This window comes from Mustela nigripes, chromosome 2 (genome assembly GCF_022355385.1).
Source record: "Mustela nigripes isolate SB6536 chromosome 2, MUSNIG.SB6536, whole genome shotgun sequence".
In the NCBI taxonomy this organism is placed as follows: Eukaryota; Metazoa; Chordata; class Mammalia; order Carnivora; family Mustelidae; genus Mustela; species Mustela nigripes.
Genome location: NC_081558.1, coordinates 217365742 through 217385134, shown reverse-complemented (window position 1 = coordinate 217385134; position 19393 = coordinate 217365742). Strand labels below are relative to the sequence as shown.

The window sequence follows — 19393 nt, the reverse complement described above, 5'->3', positions numbered from 1 at the left end:
GGAGGGGTGCGGCGGGGACTTAGGAGCCGGCCTCGGCGGTAGCCCCGCCCCCAGCCCCGCCCGCCGGCGTCCGCTCACCAGCGCGACCCTGGCCCCCGGGCGCGGCGCCGAGCCGTGGAGGGCCGCGCGTGGGGTGGACGCGTGAAGCGGCGCGAACGCGGAGGCCGCGCGTAGCCTGGACGCCACCAAGGCCCTGACCGCCGCCATGACCGCGCGGGGACTCGGGTCGCAGGGTCACGCGGTCACAGAGCCCCGCGCGTAACCAGCGTGCCCCGCGCCTGCGCAGTCGGCCCGGCCGCCGTCCCGCGAGCGCGCCGGTGGGCGGGGCCGCGCCTGCGCCGTCGCCCTCCTGCGCCGGGTGGTTGGCGGCCGCCCCGGGAGGGTTCTTGGGTCGAACCCCTCTGGGAGCTTCCGACCCCAGGAGTCCGCGGCGGGGCACTCCCCTAGTCCACCGCATTTCCGAGCGCGGCGGCTGGTGGCGATGCTGAGCGGTCCCCGCGGCGGCCCGGGCTGCGGGCGCCCGGCAGGTGGACGCAGGGCCGTGCCTGCCGCGGGTGTGAGCGCGGCCCGGGCCGCCCTCGGCAGAGACCCGGGGAGGCGGCAGCAGCGGGACCGGAGACGGCTGGAGCCGAGGAGGGGCTCGGGCGGTCCCGCTCCTTTGCTCCGGACCCTTCAGGACGGGCCCGGGACCCTTCCGTGCAGCCGGGCATTCTCCCGCGGGATCCCGGCCTCTCCCGGCTCCGGGGGCCCAGCCCGCCCCGGGGGCCAGAACGGGCTCGCGGGGTGATGCCGACGTGCCCTAGGTCCGCCCCACCCTGAGGAAGGTCCTTCTGCGGATTCGGATTCCGCCGCGCTGGGAGCCACGAGGCCGCCTCTCCACCAGCCCCGTGGCAGCTCCGGGCCCTGCAGAGCCGCACCTCCCAGTCGTCGGCACCGCTGGGGCGGCTCAGCGGCATTTTAACCTCAAAAATAAAACTCCCTTTTACCGACAAAAACGTGTTCGCTGGAGAATAGCGGAGCGGTAGCCCGTGAGAAAGAACCTGCAGGAAAACTGAAACCACAGGCAAATCAGGAAAACCGGGCAGAGGAGCCTCTTGATAGAGGAAAAGGGGGCTGGGGGTGTAGAAACCAAGTCCACTGGAGTGAACAGGGAGCGGGTAGTGCAGTGGCCTCTCACTGGCCGGGCCCTGCCACCTCGCACTGGCTGTGACATCTCCCATTGGCTGGGAGCAGGTGCCCAGGCGGGACAGCGCTGAGGGCTCCCCCTGCGGGCCTCCAGACTCCACTCCAGAGGACAGTTCACTTGTCAACTGTCTGGGCTTCATCGGGCACACATGAAACCTATCAAAAAAGCAGCATGACCAGCTGCCCGAACCGAACAGCACTGCTGTCGCAGCTGCGTGGAGGGGCCGTGGCACCCGGTCACAGCAGGGGCCTGAGCACACACCCCATGGGTGCACAGCCTGGGTCACAGAGCCCAGGAGCAGTGCAGGTGGTCAGGAGCCCCAGTGGACGCTGTACCCACCCACTGTCCAGAAAGTGCTGCACCCGGCTGGGCCCGGTTTTCTTGCTCCTGAGTGGAGGCTGCCTCCACCGAGCCTCAGGGACCAGGACGGGGGCCTGATGGGAAGGCCCAGCTTTTCTCCTCCCTGTGGTCCTACAGAGCCAGCACAGGTCTGAGTGAGCTCCCCAAGAGCACGGTCCAGTCCCAGCCCCAGGGATCCCCATGTGTCCCTCTCCAAAGTCAGAGTGCGCAGAGACTCCCGGAGACTCCAGAGGCAAGACAGCCTGGGCTGGGGGCCGCGCAGGTCGGGAGCCACGCGGGCTGGGGCGTGGTGGGCGCACCAGCTGTCCCGCTCACCCGTTCCCCCAGCACGGAGAGGCCACAGGCAGGTGACCCCAATGGTACAAACGCTTTCAATTCAGAGTGCAGATTCAATCCACACTTTTATCATAGAAAACCTCATTTTTTTCATCTCCAAATCACCAAAACTGTATTAAAAATATAAATAATGGTCACACAAAGTTCAAGTCTATAAAAACGGACCCATTCATCTCTGCAGACAGGCGTCCCCAACAGCGGACGAGCGACATTCACCTTGGCTCACAGCACACGGCTCCCGGGACCACGTGCCAAGCCGGTGCCGGCCCAGGAAGCAGGTGCCGTCCTCCTGCTGGCGTCTCCGCGCCGCCGCCGTCACTTGCTTTCCCGGGCCCAGGCCGTGGGGCTCCGTCTTGTCGGCAGTCTTGACGGAAACAAGCAGGGCCGCAAGTGTGGCCAGCCCTACGCCAGGTGCCCGTCCCCATCTCCGTCCCCGTGTTGCGCGCCAAGCAGGTGCAGAGTGTCGTCATCAGACGCGTCTGCTTCATCGTCGCTTCCCGGCGGCTCTGAGGGGCGTTTCAGGCCACGCTGCTTGGACACCGCCAGGGCGTACTGGATGTTATACCGGTTCCAGTCACAGCTGTTCAAAGTGCACAGGAGTCCCGTCAGGCAAAGTGAGCGCTCTCCTCTCCTGCCGGGACTCCGGCTCCCTGGGCGCCCCAGCACCTTCCCTGGGACCCCGAGAGCAACTGGCCACAGGTGACCTAGACAGCTTCCCCGGCACAACCAGATCCCGAGGGAGGGGCTGCCGCCTGGCTTCACACCCATTCAAGGGAGCAGAGAGGGGCCCCCAGACTCAGTTCATGCCCGCCGTGAGCAAAGGAAAGAGAAAAATCACACCCATGTTTCCATGGAGGAAACCACCCAGTATGGACGAGCTCAAGGCAAAGGACTGAGAAAACCACTGCCCTGTGGGAAACCTCAAACAAGATCCCGTTTGGCAACGTAACTGGAGCCCCCAGATTAGTACACAGCAGCGAGCTGCGCCCCCACATCAGCGCAAACCACCACATGCGGGCGTCCCAGCAACGAAGCGTTTACGGGAATACCACGTTCCAAGGAGCCCCGTCTCTCAGACTGAGCTCTGCAGAGTCAGAGGCCCCAACAAACAGCAGGACAGCACTGACACAGGACCCCCACGCCCCCACAGCATCCCAGCCAGTGGCCAGGAGTCTCAGAACAAAAGCCTCCAGGAGGAAGGGCTTCTTCAAGGCTCCAGAAGACCAAGGAAGCTGTCCAGGATAGAAGACGCCCCTGCCTGCGGCAGTGGACAGCCAGGGCAGGGAACACGCCGCTGGGGATGGAGCGGGGACCCCTGGCCACGGGCCCTGAAGATGGCCCTGGAGTCCCCAGGTGCTCTGCATGCCCACCCCTCTGCTCAACCTCGGGGCAGGGGGCAGAAGAGGCGTGAGCCAGGAAGAAAGCAGCTGCGACAGGACTCTCAGAGGCTCCTGACCCCACACGACACTCCTTCCTCCGCTGGTCTGCTGGTGGAAGGTACTGGTTTCACTGGAAGAGCGCTCTCTTTTCAACTCCTGGCCACGCCTGAAGCTGGGACCTCGAGTCCCACTGTGGGGAACCAGCTGGGGATGGGGCCACCCCCCAGCGCCGCCGTCCCCTCCGCACCTCCCTGCCCTGCCCACGGCAACACGTACAGCCTGGAGACGTCGTCCAAGTGCCGCTGGATACTCTTCTGAAGGAACTGAACAGCCGGCAGCACCTTCCCCGCCCTGCACAGGAGACCCGCCTCAGTGCACGGCCGCAGCCCGGCGCCACATGGCCCCACTCGTGGGCGCGCATGCAGTCTCCCGACCTACAGAGCCCAGCCGACAGACAGGACCACAGCCGACCCCGGGGAAGCGCTTCCGACCTGGCCTTCAGCTTCTGCCCGTGCGCCAGGAGCAACTTCTGTGTCCATATGAGGTAGAACTCCAGGTGGCAAGACACTTCGAAGGATGAAGCCAAGAACTCCAGCACTTTCTCCACGTACAGCTCCGGAAGCGAGGAGCTGACCACTTCGACTGCAGGAGCAGGAGCAAACTGGGCTGGCTTGGCAGGGACGGCTCCCATCACCAAGAAAGGGGAGACGGCTCTGCAGAGCCCCGAGCCCGGACACGGGGTGCTCCCGGCCCCTGGGGGACCCGCCCCAGCGCTCACCCTCGTCCCAGGGCACCGACTCCAGCGCCTCCTGCAGCAGCTTCCTCTCGTTGAGCCGGAAGGCCATGAGGATGGCCCTGGTGTAGTCCTGCTGGCGCAGGGCCACCCGGATGCGCATGGGGGTGACGCCGGTGTCCAGCTCGAACGGGTCAAACAGCATCTGCGTGTCCAGGGAGTAGATGAGGAGCCCCTCGGTGGTGGCGGCCGCCCAGCAGCGCCCTGGGAAACGAAGCCGTCGAGAGCCTTCCCCGACACCGATTTTCACTTTCCCTCACCTTTTTAAAGAACGGACACTGGGTCCATCCCCGTGGTCCCAAACGCCAGCGGCTAGAAAGGCGCATGGGGATGTCATCCTCCCACACTCCCGCCCCAGCCACTGGCTCCTCCGGGGAGCGGGGGGGGGGGGGGGGGGGGGGGGGGGCGCCAGGGTCGCCGACACAGGCATCCCCCCCTCCCCGCTAGCGCGTGCTCACGGGAGCAGACACACTCGTGGGCACCAGGCCCGGTCAGGTCCCCGCAGGGGCGCACACCCGTCTCTGCGGGCCACACAGCCTCAGCGGAGACACTGTAGCGGCACCGTGGAGCCCGCAGAAGACGCCCGGACAAGCAGCACCGCGGGCCAGAAAACTGCAGGCCCCAAGCGAGGGGCTCCCAGTGCTGTCCCTGGGCCACGGTCTGCTGCTGGCCCGCACAGTGTACATGGCCGCGCACGGCTCTGCGCCCTGCGGGGGTGTTGCCTATGGCCCCACACTAGCCCACTGCAAGCATCCGTGTCCTGCCCGCTCCACAGGACCAAGTTTACCTGACGGTCCCAGGCCCCGTGGACACAGACCCTTCCTGCGGCCCCTCAGATGACTGCCACACAAGAGTGGAGCTCAGAGTGGGTGTCCGCCTCCCCAGTTCAACGCCCAGTGGGTCCAAGGCCACCCTCTTCACTGTCCTCTGGAGAACAGCAGGGCCCGGGGCCGGCCAGAGCGGTGACCAGCCCTGTCCCTGGGAGCAGAGGTGACAAGCCCACAGTGTGCACTGGAAGCCCAGCGGGACTGCCCTACCCTTCCCAGCTCCAACAACCCGCCACTCGGGGCTCACCGGTGGGAGAGAAGCAAAGGGAGGTCACCCTGATTTCAGGCTTGAAGTGCCGAGAGCTCATGTCACCTGGAAAACAGGGCAGCACTTCCCTTACCGCTCACAGGACGAAGGCAGGGACCCTGCTGCTCTTCCCTGGCCTTCCCGCTCCGTCTGCACATGCAGCAGGCGTGTCCTGCGCCCCAGCGGCTGTTTCACAGGCACCGCTGGCCTCCACAGACGAGCCCTTGGAGCCCCTGCTCCCAAGCATCCACCTAGCGCGGCCAGCAGACAGCTTGTCTGCTTTGGCGAAAGGCCTTGGCCTAACCCCAGGGCTGGGAGGTAGGGTGGCTCCAGTCCCCAGCCGCCCATTCTGCCCGGTACTTAGCGCCGTGCACAGCTCAAACGACTTCACGCGGCAGCTCTGCACCGCGGAGGCTCATTGCCCTGGGCATCCCCACGGGAGTCCCTTCTGCAAACTGGTTTTTCACATCTCCTGCTTGAGGCATGATATGCTCCTGTGGCTTGAGAGTCCGAGACACCCGAGTCATCTGAGAAAAGCCACCCTCCTCTCTGGAGGCCACCTCGGTGATGTTTTGTGCCTGCCTCCTCACAAACACGCTGCTGGGGACCCAACCTCAGGATGTCCAACACTTGGGGCTGCGTCCTTGTGGGTCCAGCAGACCCTGGCTCTCCCTACACTCAGCGTCCAGCACGGGCTCTGCTCAAACCGTGACCATCAGGAAGTCTGCAGACATGATGGGAACCACCTTTACACATCACTGAAACCTGAGGAACCTGTTTTCCTGAAGAGATGCCCGAGAACACGCGTGGCACGGTCAGGGGCTGCTCCAGGCCCTGCATCAACGGTGCAGTCCTGCCCCCGGCACCCAGCCAGTCACTGGGGCGCCCCTGCAGCCCAACATGCAGGGTGGCTCCCTGGCACTTGGAGCGGCACAAGCCGGGCTGGAATGAGCCGGCCCAGGCCAACGCCAGAAGGGGGCCAGCCCCAGAGGTCGGGGGGGGGAGGGGCAGCACCAGGTTGGGGTGAGGGATGAGGCCGGCATGGGCAGGGCAGCTGTGTGGCCACGGCCGGCACACTGACTTTCTAGCTGCCGGCGGTCCCTTTCTGATGCTCCACTAAAGCCTGAGTGCCACCCCTTCCCCGTGAGGGACGCGCCCTCCTTGGGCCTCTTTGACTCCAGCGCCCTGACCCCAGGGCCCACAGAGCCTTCCTCGTGGCCCACATGGGGGTGAGTGTGAGGCACAGGGCCGGGCAGCAGCCAGAGAGCACAGCCACAGGCCCACACAGGCAAGGCGGCCTCGGGCTACTCATGTGTGACAAGAGCTCCTGGACGTAATCACTGTGGCCCCAAGAGAAAAGCAAAGCTGCTGTCTCCTGGGAGCAGTGGGTGCTGGGCAGGGCCACCTGCTATGGCCGTGGCCTTGGGGGGCACAGGGGCCCTCTGCTCACCTTTTTTCACGCCCGGCAGGGGCACCGCGACTCCATCCTCCACCCCGGCGTCCTGGTCGATCAGCGCCAGGTTGCCAAACTCGGTCATTTTCCTTCGGTTTAGAAACTCCTAGAAAGATGAAACCCCAGGGGTCTTGCTCATCGGGTAGAGAGCAAGAGCCCAGCCCCCAGGCCCTGCTTCGCTCACGCGCCACAAACACTGGTGGAGACGTGGCCCAGTGGGGAACAGCCACGAACACAAAGATCCCAAGGCACAGACAAGCCAGTTCTCACCCCTGTGAAGCGGAAGCTGCAGGCGGATGGGGCCGGGACCCTCCAACGCGCCCCCAGCGAGCGCTCCTGCAGCCTCCATGGGGCCGGCACACGTGGGGGCGTCTGCTCAGTTAGCCTGCCCATCTGCAGGGACCGTCCCCTGCCACCAACTCAGGAGGGGGCGGGCCTCAGACAGAAATGGGGGCCTGAGCACATGGAGACAGGGCCTGGGCGCGCGGGGGGTGGGGGCTGCTGGGGCCAGGCAGCCGGCACTCCCCCTCACCTCCATGGCGTCCAGGGAGAGGTTGCAGGAGATCTCAAACTTCTTCCTGAGGATCTGCTCCTTGACGTGGTAGATGCACACGAACTTGGACATCCCTCCGGCCAGCACGCTCTGGCCGTCCGCAGAGTAGCACACCGTGGTGAAGGCCCTGAAGCCAAGGGGACAGGAGCCTCGTCACTGCTGAGACCCCCGACGGGCGGCTCCCCACCCTCCCCGCTCCCAAGCCCCGGGAGGAGCTCCGTCCTGGGCCTCACAAGACACCGTCACCCGCTGGGCTCCGCGGCAGCACCACCCCCAGGAGAAACTTCCAGAGACATGAGCCTCTCTCGGGAGGGCCCTCCTGGCACAGGACAAGAAGGCCACTTTGCCTGCCACGCGCACAGCAGCCACTGGCAGGGCCGCCTGCTCAGCCCCATGCGGGGGAAAGCCAGGCCCCCGCGGGCCGGGCTGCTCACGGGACATGAGACAGTGTCACATATGACACCAAAGAACCCAAAGAAAGTGGCGAAACGTTATCCACCAGAAAGCGCTCATGCTGCAAAGACACCGCTGAGAGTGAAAAGAGCCCCGGGCAGAAAGCGGGACGTCCAAGCCCAGATCCGCCAAGCATCGCCTGTCGGGAGCACGCGGGACCACCGTCGCTGTGAAGACCCCGACCCAGAGAAGCGGACGCCCCAGACGACCGTCTGCAGCCTCAGGGAAGCGTGAACCAGAACCACGCGCAGAAAGCGCCTTGGCCTGGCCCAGAGGGCTGTCGTCTAGAAGCCCGTAGGAACGGGGTGGGCGGCGGGCGAGACCAGCTGCCGCAGGTGGTGCAGCCACTTTGCAAAACGCTCCAGATCCTCACAGAAGCAAAGCGTGGACACCGCGTGACCCCCCTCAGCGATTCCACCCCAAGACGTACCCCAAAAAACCCAAGAAAAGCTGCGCTCACAGCCGCCAGTCCCATCCGATCCCGCAAGACATGGAGACTGACCAGTCACAGACCCGACACAGGCTCCGTGCCCCCCGGGGGAAGAGCCTCGAGGCGACAGAGACCCCTGGACTTCGGGACGAGATCCGCCGCAGCGGCTCACAGAGGCACTCACTTCCCCTTGGCCGAGTGCTTGGCGGTGATCTTGTCCAGCTCTTTTCTGCCCGTCTTGAGGTCATGCCTGCCCTCGATGGAGCCCGTCTGCACGGCGTTCTCAGGGTCCCAGAAGGTGATCTGGGAGTTCAGGGTGGCCACAGCCAGCTCCGCGCCGTCAGGGCGGAAGGTCACGGCCAGAGCTGGAGAGAGAGGCGTCATCAGGGCCAGAGGAAGAGCGCACAGTCCCGCCGGCGGCCGCACCCTCCACACCCTCAGCCAGCCTCACGCCGGGAGAGCCAGGTGGGCAGCAGCACCCCAAGTCTGCACAGGACAGGTGGGGGCCCCTGGCTCTCCCCACAAAAGCTCCACCCCGCGGGAGAGGCCCCAGGCCCCAACCAGCTCCGGGGCGAGAGGCCCCAGGTGGGGCGGTCCCCGGCCAGGCTGCTGGCAGGTACAAGCAAGAGGCCAGGCTGGGCAGGGGGAGCACAGGGATATCGCGACAGAGGTGCTTCTGACAGAGCCACAGGACAGCCTCCAAACACACTAGCGGGTGGCCAGGACTCAGGGCGGAGAGCCAGGCAGGCCACCGGCAGCTGCAAGCATGTCCCAGAGCCGTGTGGGCAAGCAGAGATGCTGCAGAGGCCGCAGAGCCCAGGGGCCCATGAAGCACCCGGGGGGCGTGCGGGGCAGGATGGCTTCACCCACACACACAGATGCCAGGGCCCTACAGTCCCCTCGGGGTCAAGAACAGCAGCTGTGTCTCAGGGATGGCAGCTCAGGGGGGAGCGCCCAGCTCACTCCCCTGGAGAGGAGCCGGACCCCGAGGAGAGAACAGGGCCACCAACCCCAGTAGCTGGGGAGCAGCTGGGCGTCCGGCTTTACACGTGCCTACAACTGGGACAGACAGATAACGGCTCCGAAACGAGGCCTCCCTCCCCCGGTGACACCCGGTACCTGTGCCCCCCATGCACCCACCATCCGAGGTCAGGCCCAGTGTCTCTGTGGTCCTCCAGCTGTCTGCCATGTCCCACAGGCGCACTGTCCTGTCCCAGGAGGCACTGGCCAAGACCGACTTCACCGGGTTAAAGCACAGGCCGCTGATGGGGCCCTCATGACCAGACAGCACCTATGGTGTCCAGAGAGGAGGCGTGAAGACAGCGCCGGGGACCACGCCGCGTACCAGGCCTGCGCACCGAGGCTGCAGGACGGGCAGGCTGACAACGGTCTGGGTCTCAGTGCGGGGGTAGGAACCGCGGCCAGAAGACGCCACTGCCCCTCCCGTGCGGTCCCCAGAGGCACCCTCCCACGTGCCCTGCCCCCCACCCCCGCCCCCAGACCAGACACTCACGTCCAGGAGCCTGCCTGTCTGCATGGACCAGATGAAGACCTCGAAGGAATCCTGGGCCCCGGCGGACACCACCTCCCCGCTGCAGTCCACGGCCACGCAGGAGAACTGAGTGGGCCGCGGGGACGTGAAGGTGCGGAAGTTCCGGTACCTGCCCGAGACAGGCCTCCGGCTGGCACGGCTCACAGAGCCCCGACGCCTCGAGTCCCTGGGGCCTCAGGGGTCAGGCTCGCTCTGAGCCTGTCTACACTACGTGCTTCCCGGCAAGCCCACGAGCCCTCTGTAGCGCTCTCAAGGCCCACCTAGAGAGGGGACGGAGCGGGCAGGTCACCTGTGAAGGTCAAAAGCACGCACAGTCCCGTCCATGGAAGAAGTCACAATGACGTAGCCAGTGGCCGTGAAGGTCACACCGGTGACCCCGCTCGAGTGCTCCGTGAAAGTGATGAAGCAGAAACCACTGAGGGTGTTCCACACCTTGACCTACCGGGGGTGGGGGTGAGGGGTGAGGGGCTGGGCACAGCTCAGGCACACATGCACGGGTCATCTCAACCACGCCCCCCTCCACAGCTGTGCACACACCCGTCCCTCGCCCCCATGAGGGAGGCCTGGGGAGTGGCGGGGGCCCGTGTCACCCCAAGAGGCACGAGTTTGCACCCATGTGACACGGCTGCCCCCATGGACTGACCCCCAGCCGATCGGCTGCATGCGCACCGAAGGCCGTGCTGTTAACAGAGAAACGGCCGCCGGCTGTCCCCTGTAAGTCCTGGGGAGCCGGGGGACACGTTCTCATGAGCCTGGAGGCAGCAGGGGTAGCCCCAAAGTCAGGGCCTGGCTCTTCCTCCCCGGGGGCCAGTAGGACAAGACCGCACGGCCCTCCCGCCCCAGGCAGAGCCCCACCTTGCCGTCATCACTGCCGGTAGCGAGGTACTGCCCATCGGGGGAATAGGCCAGGGCCACCATGCTGTTGAAGTGGCCCTGCTGCTTGAGCACGTACGACTCACTCTGCCACTCCCACACCAGCAGCTGGCCCAGGCCTGCAGAGTACACGCAGGGATGGGCTGGGGACGGTCCCCGACACGGCGGCCTGCAGGCAGACCCAGGCAGCCGGTACCCCGACTGTCTGACCCACCGAGGCCAGTGTCCCCCGCCCCCTAACCCGAGAGAGGGCGCCCAGCAGATTGATGGCCTGAGTCACCGTCCAACAGGCACCTGCCCCAGCAGCCCCCTGCCAGAGGCCCACAGCCACGGGCCCAGCGGCTGACCGAGAAGGGGACTCAGGCAGCGGGGAGCTCGCAGCTCTAAGGGGCACCCCAGCTCCCTCCCACGAGAGCCCCTGGCCCACTCAGCGTGCTCGCTCGCACCGGAGCGTGGAAGGGGCTTCTCCCGGGAGCTGGCGCGGCCCCACGGTTGGGGGGCGAAGGGGCCACGTCAGCAGTCCCAGAGCAGCAGCTCTGTTCTTGTCCCCGCGCGACCGCGCACGAAGGCACACCTGAGCAGCCGAAGGCGACCCAGTCTCCGGAGCCGTTGATAGCGATGGACGCGATCCTCTGGTCAGAGACGCTGAGCAGGAGCGCACCGTTGGGGCAGGGGGACGGGGGGCAGGCAGGCAGCACCGTCAGCCCCGGGCCATCACCCGCCTGGTGCTCTGCGCCCCACCCCCACCCGCACACGTCCCCGTCCCCCGCCCCGCCACGGTGCCAAGGGGGCGCTCACCTCAGGGAGTGGATGAGGTTGAACTCGGGGAGCTCGTGCAGGTGGAAGACCCCAGAGGCGAAGCCAGTGACCAAGAGGTGGGTCGTCTTGTGGTACGCGGCAGCCGTCAGCTTGTTAAAGTCTCCTTCTTTGTTGAAAAAGTACCTAAAGCAGACGGGGGTTTCGAGGAGCTGCGGGTGGGGCCGAACGGCCATGCTGACCTCAGCCTGCCCGGGTCCCTGCCGCCCTGGCCTCTCGCTCCCGCTCCCCACGGCTCGCCCCTCACTGAGCCTCCCTGCCCCTGCCCCCGGGACACGAGGCGGCTCCCGGCCGGCCCCCAGCACAGCCTGCTCTCCAGGCTTGCACATCACATAGCGCCCCGAGGGCAAGAGCCACCGACACCCGCAGGGACACCTACTTGGCCAGCCGCGAGTACTTCACTTTTCCCTGCTGCTCCTCGGCCGCCGGCGCCGCCTTCCCCCGGACGGTGGTCTCCTCCTCCCCCTCCTCGTCGCCCTCCTCCTCCGCCTCTGCGCCCTGCAGCACCTCTGCCCTCCAGCCCGTGGGCGCTTTCAGCCGCAGGCCCTCGGGGGGGGTGTCACACTGCCACACACACAGGGCCCCGTCCTGGCTGAGGGTGTAGAGCTGTAGAAGGAAATGGGTGCGATCATCCCGACGCCGGTGCCCACCAGCCACGAGGCAGGCTCGCGGTCCCGGGATCCCCTGGCCCGTACAGCCCACCCCCGAGTGCCGGAAGAGGTGACCGCAAGGGACAGCCAACAGGTACCGCTGCTCCCTGAACACCCCCAGGTGACCCGGGAAGGCGCCTGCATCTACGGGTGAGGCGGGTGCGTGGCTGCCATCTGGGGTGCCCCCGGGCTCCGCGGGGACGTACGTCCAGACTGCTGGACTCAAAGAAGCAGGCCACGATCGCGTCCTTGTGTCCTCCCAGCGCGTAGTAGATGAGGTTGTCCCAGCGCTCGGCTCCAAACACCCACGTGGACATGTCCTTGCTCCCGACAGCGAAGCACCTGGACAGAGGCCAGGCTCATCCTCAGGGCTCCCGGGGCAGCGCCACCCAGCACGGGGGAGCCGCCCAGGGTGACCAGCCCGGGTCTGCCCGGCCCGAATCTCCCCAAGCGTTGGCAGCATCCCCATGCTCCTCGGGGTCAAATCACCGTCCCTCCTCACGGAGCTGTCCCTCATGGGATGGCAGCACAGGGGGCTCGGAGAAGTGACCGCCAAGTCCCATCGGCTGCCACGTGGGGAGTCCTGCTCCTCACGCCTCCCTGACTGCCCGTGACCCCCACCTGAGGGAGCCCCGCTCCTGGCATAAGCACAGCCAAACCCAGGAACAGGCAGTGCCTCTCTGAAGCAGCGGGGGGTGGGGGGGGGCGGGTTAGGCTGCAGGGGGCCCCACTCCGGCCCCGAAGACCTGTCTGCCAGGAGCACAACGGCTTCCGAGGGCCACACTGCCCCCCTGCTCCCCCGCCCCCCATGGTGCCCGACCCCAGACTGGCACCAGCCACCAGCCCCCCCACACGTTCCTGGCAGACCCCGAGCCAGCAGCCCTCCAGGATGGTGGGGGAGCAGCCGTGAGAAGACGGGGCCGGCGCCCCAGTGGGGAGAAGCCCCGCAACCCTCCCACGGACACGGCTGCTCTGACGTGGGGCACGACGGATTCTGGTGCCCTTGTCAAGGACCGGAAGCTGCACTCTGGTTTCCAGAGACAGACGCCAGGCCTGTGCTGGCCCCGCTCACAGCCAGGAGCCCACCGGCTTCCAGCCCCAGGAACACTGGAGAGAGATCATTTCCAGATGGGGCTCTGGGATGTGACAGGAGTCACCGGGGCCCCCACCCAACGCGAGGCCCCACCCCTGGCCTCACCTGGCGTCGTCTGTCCAGTCGATGCACGTGGTCTCGTCGTAGGGCCCGAAGTAGGTTTTGTCCAGGACGAAGGCATTGAATTCCCGCTTCCTTCCAGGGGCGTGGTACATCTGCGCGATGTTGCCTTTCGTGACGACGAACTTCCTGCAGCAAACAGGGGCCATCAAGATCCAGCATCCCCAGAGTCCCGAGCCCAGTGCAGAGCCTGAGGACAGCGCCCCTGCCTGAGCAGTTTCCTACGAGAGGCGAATGTGGGGGCCCGGCTCTCCACGGCCCCCAACCCCCATCTTCTCTCGCAGGGACGCTGATCCTGCCACTCCGCTGTCCCGGAGCACACGCACCCCCGGCGCTCTCACCAGCCTGGGGGACAGCCGCCAAGGCCAGGCCACACTCGGACCAGCCCCGGGGGAGCTGGAAGGACAACACGGGCTCCGTGCAATAGGCACAGAGGAGAAGCCACTGCCTTCTAAGGGATTTCTGAGGCTGGACATGGGTTGGGGCTCATGGCTGAAACCCAGAGCCGCCCCCTCCATGGCCCATCCAGGTCAGTCTGGGCGTGAGCACCCCAGGATTGAGCCCTCTCCCCTGGAGCCCTGAACCCGGAGCAAGGCCGGGTCCAGCCAGGACTCTATCCGCACACACTCTCCTCCCTGTGGACCTCAAATTGGGAGTCAGAGCTACTCAGAGCCAAGGACCCCTCTGTGGCTCTGTCTGGAGACTGTAAGACCGTCCGAGGCCCACGACTGTTCTGGAAGCGGTTCTGGTGGCACAGCTTTAGAACCACCGCTCGAGATGGGAGCACCAGCTCTGGAGGACAGAAAGCAGGGCCTGTGGCCACGTGGCCCTACGGGAACCTGGAGGGCGGCCAAGAGGAGGCTTGGGCACAGGCTCCCACGCTGATGCCTCTAGTCGGAAGAGCACCCGAGCCCGGCTGCACCCGCCATAGGGTCTGGACTTGGCGTGCGCCCTGCCCCGAGCCCCGGGCCCCTACCTGCCATCCGGAGAGAAGGACACGCTGTGCACCGAGCCCTTGAAGTGGAAGTGGTGCAGCACGGACCTGCACACCAGGCTCACCAGCAGCGCGTCACCCCCTGCGGGAGGGACAGGGGCAGGTGTGGGTCATGCCAGACAAGACAGCTACGGCCCAGTCTGGGACAACACCAGGAATGTCCACCCCCCGCCCCACGTCCTCACCCCAAAGCCCAAGATGGTCTCAGGCAAGGAAGCGACTGGGGGAGACGACTGGAGGGGCTGAGACCCCGGTGGGACCGGTGCTGGCCTCGAGTCCCCCCAGCTGCCTGCGTGCCGCCTCCCTGCCGAGGGCGCTCACCTTCATCGACGATGATGGCCAGGCGGCCGTCTGGGGACAGCCCTACGCACTTGACGTTGTACCGCGTAGCCAAGGGCAGAGTGTTGGATTTGTTGCTGAGAGACAAAAACCACAGCGGTGGTCTCAGTCGTGAGACAAGGAGGGGTGGCCTCAGACCACCCACCCCATACCCCCCTCCTGTCCCTGGCCGGCTCCGGGGCCAGAGCTCACAGCTGGTCCCCAGCTCCCTGCTGGAGAAAAGGAAATAAGACCAGATTCCTGCAGAAAACTTGGCAAAACATACTCAAAACCTTAAAAATGGGCTTTGGTTTGGGGAACCTGGTGGCTCAGTCGGTTGAGTGTCTGACTTTCGACTTTGGCTCGCTGTGATCTCAGGACACGGGATGGAGCCCCATGACAGCCTCTGCGGTCGGTGGGGAGTCTGCTCGAGGTGCTCTCTCCTCTGTCCCCTCCCCACGCACAGGCACACATGCAGCTACGCAAGCCCCCTCTCACACAAAAAAGTAAACTGGGGGGGGCTCTGACTGTCCGCAGAAGTGCATCCCAGGAGATCTCCGCGAAGGCTATCAAGTCCCCAAACTGGAATGCGCTACATGTTCCCCGGAAGGAATGAACCCCCGGCCTGCACAGCCCCGTGAGGCTGTCAGCACAGGACGGGAAAGTAAGTAACACGAGAAGCGAGAAAGCAGCAGCCGTTGGCTTGGGCTAACTCTGCGTCCCACTCCTCTGCGCTCTGGTTCCCACCGAGCGTGCAGTCCTCACTCCAGCCCCGTCAGTTGTGACCATCTCGCCTGCTGGCCCAGGGTGCCCTGCCCAGGCACTGCTCCTGGGGGCGTCAAGAAATGAGTCCCAGAGAGGATAGGGACCATTGTCCCTCTGCTGAGACTGGGAGGCGGAGGCCACGTGACTCTGGGAAGGGGTGACAACCGTTCAGGAGTCCTTCCCCTTGAGGAGAAGGAACAGAGCCAGGTGCGGGCCCAGGAGAAGGAAAGTGAACCTGGCAAGTGGAACTGCGCTGCGGTGAGCTCAGCGCTGGCCCAGCAGGGGTCCAGGGTGGCCTCCAGCGCCAGCACCCGGCACAGTGACTGAGACCCCAGGGCTTAGGCCAGGGCCCAGAGGGACTAGAGCAAAGCAGTCCCGCGAGTGACGCGCTGACACTACGTGCACCTGCAGAACCTCCCGGCTGCCCCGGGGGCAGGGGGTGCACTAGGAAGGGGAGGAGGAGGGAGACACGGTCAGTTTTGCTGCATGCTGTAGCTGTCCGTGCTGCTCAAGTCATTCCAAAACACTTACTTTTTAAGGTCGAATACAGTGACTCTGTTTCCCACAGGGCTGATCAGTGAATTTCCATCACACGTAAAATTCAAGTTTCCGCACCTATACACTGTCCCCAGCAAATTGGAAAACTGAAAAGCAAATAAACCATCTTAATACAAAGAAAGCCCCAAACTGCAGGAAAGGCTAAGGGAGGCCTCTGGTCCAGGGCGCGCAGAGCTCCCCCGCTCCCCCAGGTCCCTGGCCATTCCCGGGTCCCTCCTGGCACGCTTCCTGACCACCTGTGCAGCCCGGCCAGGAGGGACCCAGGAAGGGGAAGGGAGTCCCAGCCCCAGGGACTCCAAGTCCTTGCCGAAGAGGATGAGGGCCACTGTGAGTGTCTGGGGGGGCGGTCTCCGCACACGAAGGGGGCCCACGCTGCAGCGGGAGAAGAGCTGAGCAATGGAGGGCAACCCCCCAGCACCCCGGGCTCGAGGCCACCCCAACAAAGCAACCCTGCGGAGCCCAGTCCGGGAACTCATCAGACTGAAGGGCGCCCTGGACACGGCGCTGCGCCCCGGGTCTGCGCCCTGCAGGCCGTCCCGGTCTCCACCGGCCAGGCAGGGCCGCGAAGAGCTCAGCACAGAGCCGAGCAGGGCCCGCAGGCAGCGCGACGGGCGCCCCGGCTCCGCAGGCGGGTCGGGTGACCCCGGACAGCAGGAGCCGCGGGAGCGCAGCGGGAGCAGCCCGGCGGGCGGCGAGGCCGGCGGCGAGGCCCCGTGGCCCGGTTCCCGCGCTTTCAGGCCGTGTCAAGGGGCGCGCGGGCAACAGGGGGGCAGCGAGGCGAGCGCGGCGACGGCGTCCGGGCCAGGCCGGGCCCCCGAGGAGCGCGGAGCCCGGCGAGCGGCGGACCCACGGGGCGGGCTCGCGAGGAAGAGGAGGGCGGGCGCCCCGCAGGCCGCCGGGAGCCAGGCCCGCCGCCGCTCTCCGCCGCCGCTCTCCGCGCCCTCCGCCGCCCGTCCGTCCCGTCCGGGGGCCGCCGCGCACCGCCCCGAGGCCGGCCGCGCGGGCTACAGGCTGACAGCGCGCTCCGGCCCGCGCGCGCCCAGGCCCCGCTCTCCAGGCCGCCGCCGCTCCCGGACCCCGCGCCGCTCCCCGGACCCCGCGCCGCGAAGCCCGCGCTCACCCGGTACGCGAACTTCATCGCGGCCGCCGCACGTGTGCCGCCGCGCAGCCGCCGCGCCGCGCCCCGCCCGCCGGCCCCAAGCAGGCACTTCCGGGCCTGGCCGCCGCGTCGCGCGGCACCACAGCGCCCCCAGGAGGCCGGGAGGGGCGGTGTCCCCGGAAGCGGAGCCGAGCCTTTAAGCCGCGCCCACGCCTCCGCCCCGGGGAGGAGCCCCGCCCCCTCCCCGCCCCGGGGAGGAGCCCAGACCTCGTGCCCCGCCCCCCCCGCGCCCCGCGGCCGAGCTGTCCCCGGGGCGGCGCACCGGCCGGACCCGCCGCGAGGCTGGAGCTCGGGTCCAGCGGGCTGGCCTCGCCCCCGCGCCGCTCAGAAGGCTGAGGCCGGGCGTAGACGAGGCGCCCCGACCGCACCCGCACTGACGGCTCCGCGGGACGAACGGCGGGGCCCGAACAGGAGGCGCGGACGCCGCGGCGGCAGCTCCCTTCCCGGGCGCGCGGCCCGCGGCTCCGTCCCGGGGTGCCCCGAGCCCGGAGGCTCGCACGTCTTCGGCCCTGCCGGCTGCGGGGTGACGCACCACGACGGAACCCCGCTGCCCCCGCGGAGCGGGCGGGCGGAGCCGGAGTCCGCAGCAGGGGTCGGGGGACCAGCGGGGGACAAGCGGCGACCTCCATGCGCCTCGGCCGAGGATGACGTCCGAACAGCAACGTTTCTTCTTAAAATGTGTGTTTCCGGAACGACAGCGCTACAGGCCAGTCTTCGTCGTGGCTTCGTCTAACGGCCGATTCCAGAGTAACGTGGAAAAGGGCTCTCCCGGTACCCGGGAAACGAGCGGGTCGAACCCGCGCCGCGTCCACGTCCCCGCTGGCCACCGGCTGTGTCGGAATCCAGCCCGTCGGGTCGGGTCGGACGGCCGGGCGCACGCGGTGAGTGAGCCGAGGGGCGCCTTCATGAAAACGCAAATGAACTCCAAAATCATGGGTTTATTTTAAAGATCACAGCTGACGGCGAAACATTCAGATCATAGCTCAGTCTTCGGAAAGCAGCAGAACGTCCTATTTTGATGGACACATCAGTTGGGTTCTGTGAGCCAATCTCGTGTCAATCGCTCAGAAACCGACCAGAAGCCTGTGTGTGTCGTCTCTGCTGACCACGGACATCAACCGAGACCTACTAGCATAGAATCCAACCCGCGACCGGCTGCGCTGACAATGGACTGGAGGTAAAAGTCATTTTCAGATTAAATACAACAATTTCCACATTAGAACCAGAAGTTATAATTTTTCCAATCACAGGAAACCCCATGAAATTCACCAAAATTGTAACTTATCTCCCTTTCCACTCGCTAGTATTTACATGTTGCGCAGTATGTGTCAAACAGCTGCATATTCCGCCATTTAGATGCTCATTCGATATCCGGCTTCACAATTATTTAACAGCTGCTACATCTTTATTAACAAAACCAGCTCGTCTCAAACGCATAAGCCTTATTTTATTTGAGACACAACACAAACCCAATTCCTGCTTTAAAAAAAAAAAAATGAAGCTTTAGGTAACATGTTTCATTTCTGTTGAACAAAACAGAACAAAAATAGAGGCACTCACCCAAAAAATTGTATGGGTAATTGGGGGATGGGGCAAACCAGCCATAAATTTGAATTTATACCAATTGAAAACAGTAAAAAACCACCAAGAACACTTTGGATTTCTCCATTTTTTCCGAGTATGTTATGTAACTAGAGAGGATTTCATCTGGGATTAGAACCCAAAATCAAACAGAAACAAGGTAACCATCGAATCACCCCCCACACACAGGGGGGAGAGGTAAAGCCACATGATACCAGTGTGAGCCTTTTCTGCCAGAATCAAATCTCAAAGTTCTCTTCACTCAAAGGGCTTGGCCGGTCTGGAGGCCATCATCAATTTTTACAACGAAACAAGTTTATTTGAGAAACCCTAACCTATCATTAGATTCTGAAGTTCTAATTTGCCTAACTAGTTGGCCAAGTCGATTAGTTTTAAAGTGCACCTAAGGAAGATAGTTTTCTGAACAGTTTAATTAAACACTCCAATATTCGTCTTCTTTACACGTTTCCAATTTCTGTAAATGAAAAAGACATGGGGCGGGGGGGCGGGGACTCACACCACCTCATTTGTTGAGGGAGTGGAAAGTCAGCACACAGAAGGGTGCACGCAGCCGCTCTGTGTACCCTGAGCCGCCCCGTGGCCCCCGCTCCCCGCCGCGCCGCCACACCAGCCTCTCCCGCCGGCGACCAGCAGGACCGGCGGCACCAGCAGCTGCGAAGGTCCCTTTCCTCTGGGGCTCACGTGCTTGAGGCTGCCCCAACCTCTGCTGGACCAGACTACGCTCGCTCGGTCAGTCTGCTCGGCTCCATTCCAAGCACACTTTTCCAGGGGAGTAAGAGTTCTCTGTTTCTTATGTACAAAAATACATGGCTCTGGAGAGCTGGAAAGGGTTCCATACACCCAACACTTATTTACAAGTTGTGACTCTCACACCAG

At 65.1% G+C, this 19393-nt stretch overlaps 2 protein-coding genes across 2 annotated transcripts in view; both read right to left on the bottom strand.

The window, feature by feature from the left end:
* Positions 1-283, bottom strand: part of GATD3 (glutamine amidotransferase class 1 domain containing 3) — a 14213-nt gene extending 13930 nt beyond the window's left edge. Inside the window, exon 1 of the mRNA XM_059392469.1 lies at positions 79-283. Within this exon, the coding sequence (XP_059248452.1) occupies positions 79-207 (129 nt within the window). The 5' untranslated portion in view covers positions 208-283. The remainder of the gene's footprint in view (positions 1-78) is intronic.
* Positions 284-1928: 1645 nt separating this feature from the next.
* PWP2 (PWP2 small subunit processome component) lies at positions 1929-16937 on the bottom strand. The gene is made up of 21 exons (XM_059392468.1): positions 16877-16937; positions 15730-15842; positions 14437-14531; positions 14098-14197; positions 13107-13250; positions 12115-12250; positions 11638-11864; positions 11241-11384; positions 11017-11087; positions 10425-10561; positions 9859-10007; positions 9531-9678; positions 9158-9308; positions 8202-8382; positions 7114-7261; positions 6579-6687; positions 5129-5194; positions 4040-4258; positions 3753-3903; positions 3538-3612; positions 1929-2462 (listed from the first exon to the last, which is right to left on the bottom strand). Exons 1-21 carry the CDS (start codon positions 16892-16894, stop codon positions 2285-2287), a joined length of 2760 nt encoding a protein of 919 aa, XP_059248451.1. The 5' UTR covers positions 16895-16937; the 3' UTR covers positions 1929-2284.
* Positions 16938-19393: the final 2456 nt, after the last annotated feature.

What these genes read in the sequence shown, in the direction of transcription:
- PWP2 (XM_059392468.1), bottom strand. An exon ending in AACCTCATCCACTCCCTGAG is followed by an intron (nt 11,088 to 11,240) that starts GTGAGCGCCCCC and finishes GCTCCTGCTCAG; the next exon opens with CGTCTCTGACCAGAGGATCG. An exon ending in TCTCCCTGGACGCCATGGAG is followed by an intron (nt 6,688 to 7,113) that starts GTGAGGGGGAGT and finishes TCATCTTTCTAG; the next exon opens with GAGTTTCTAAACCGAAGGAA.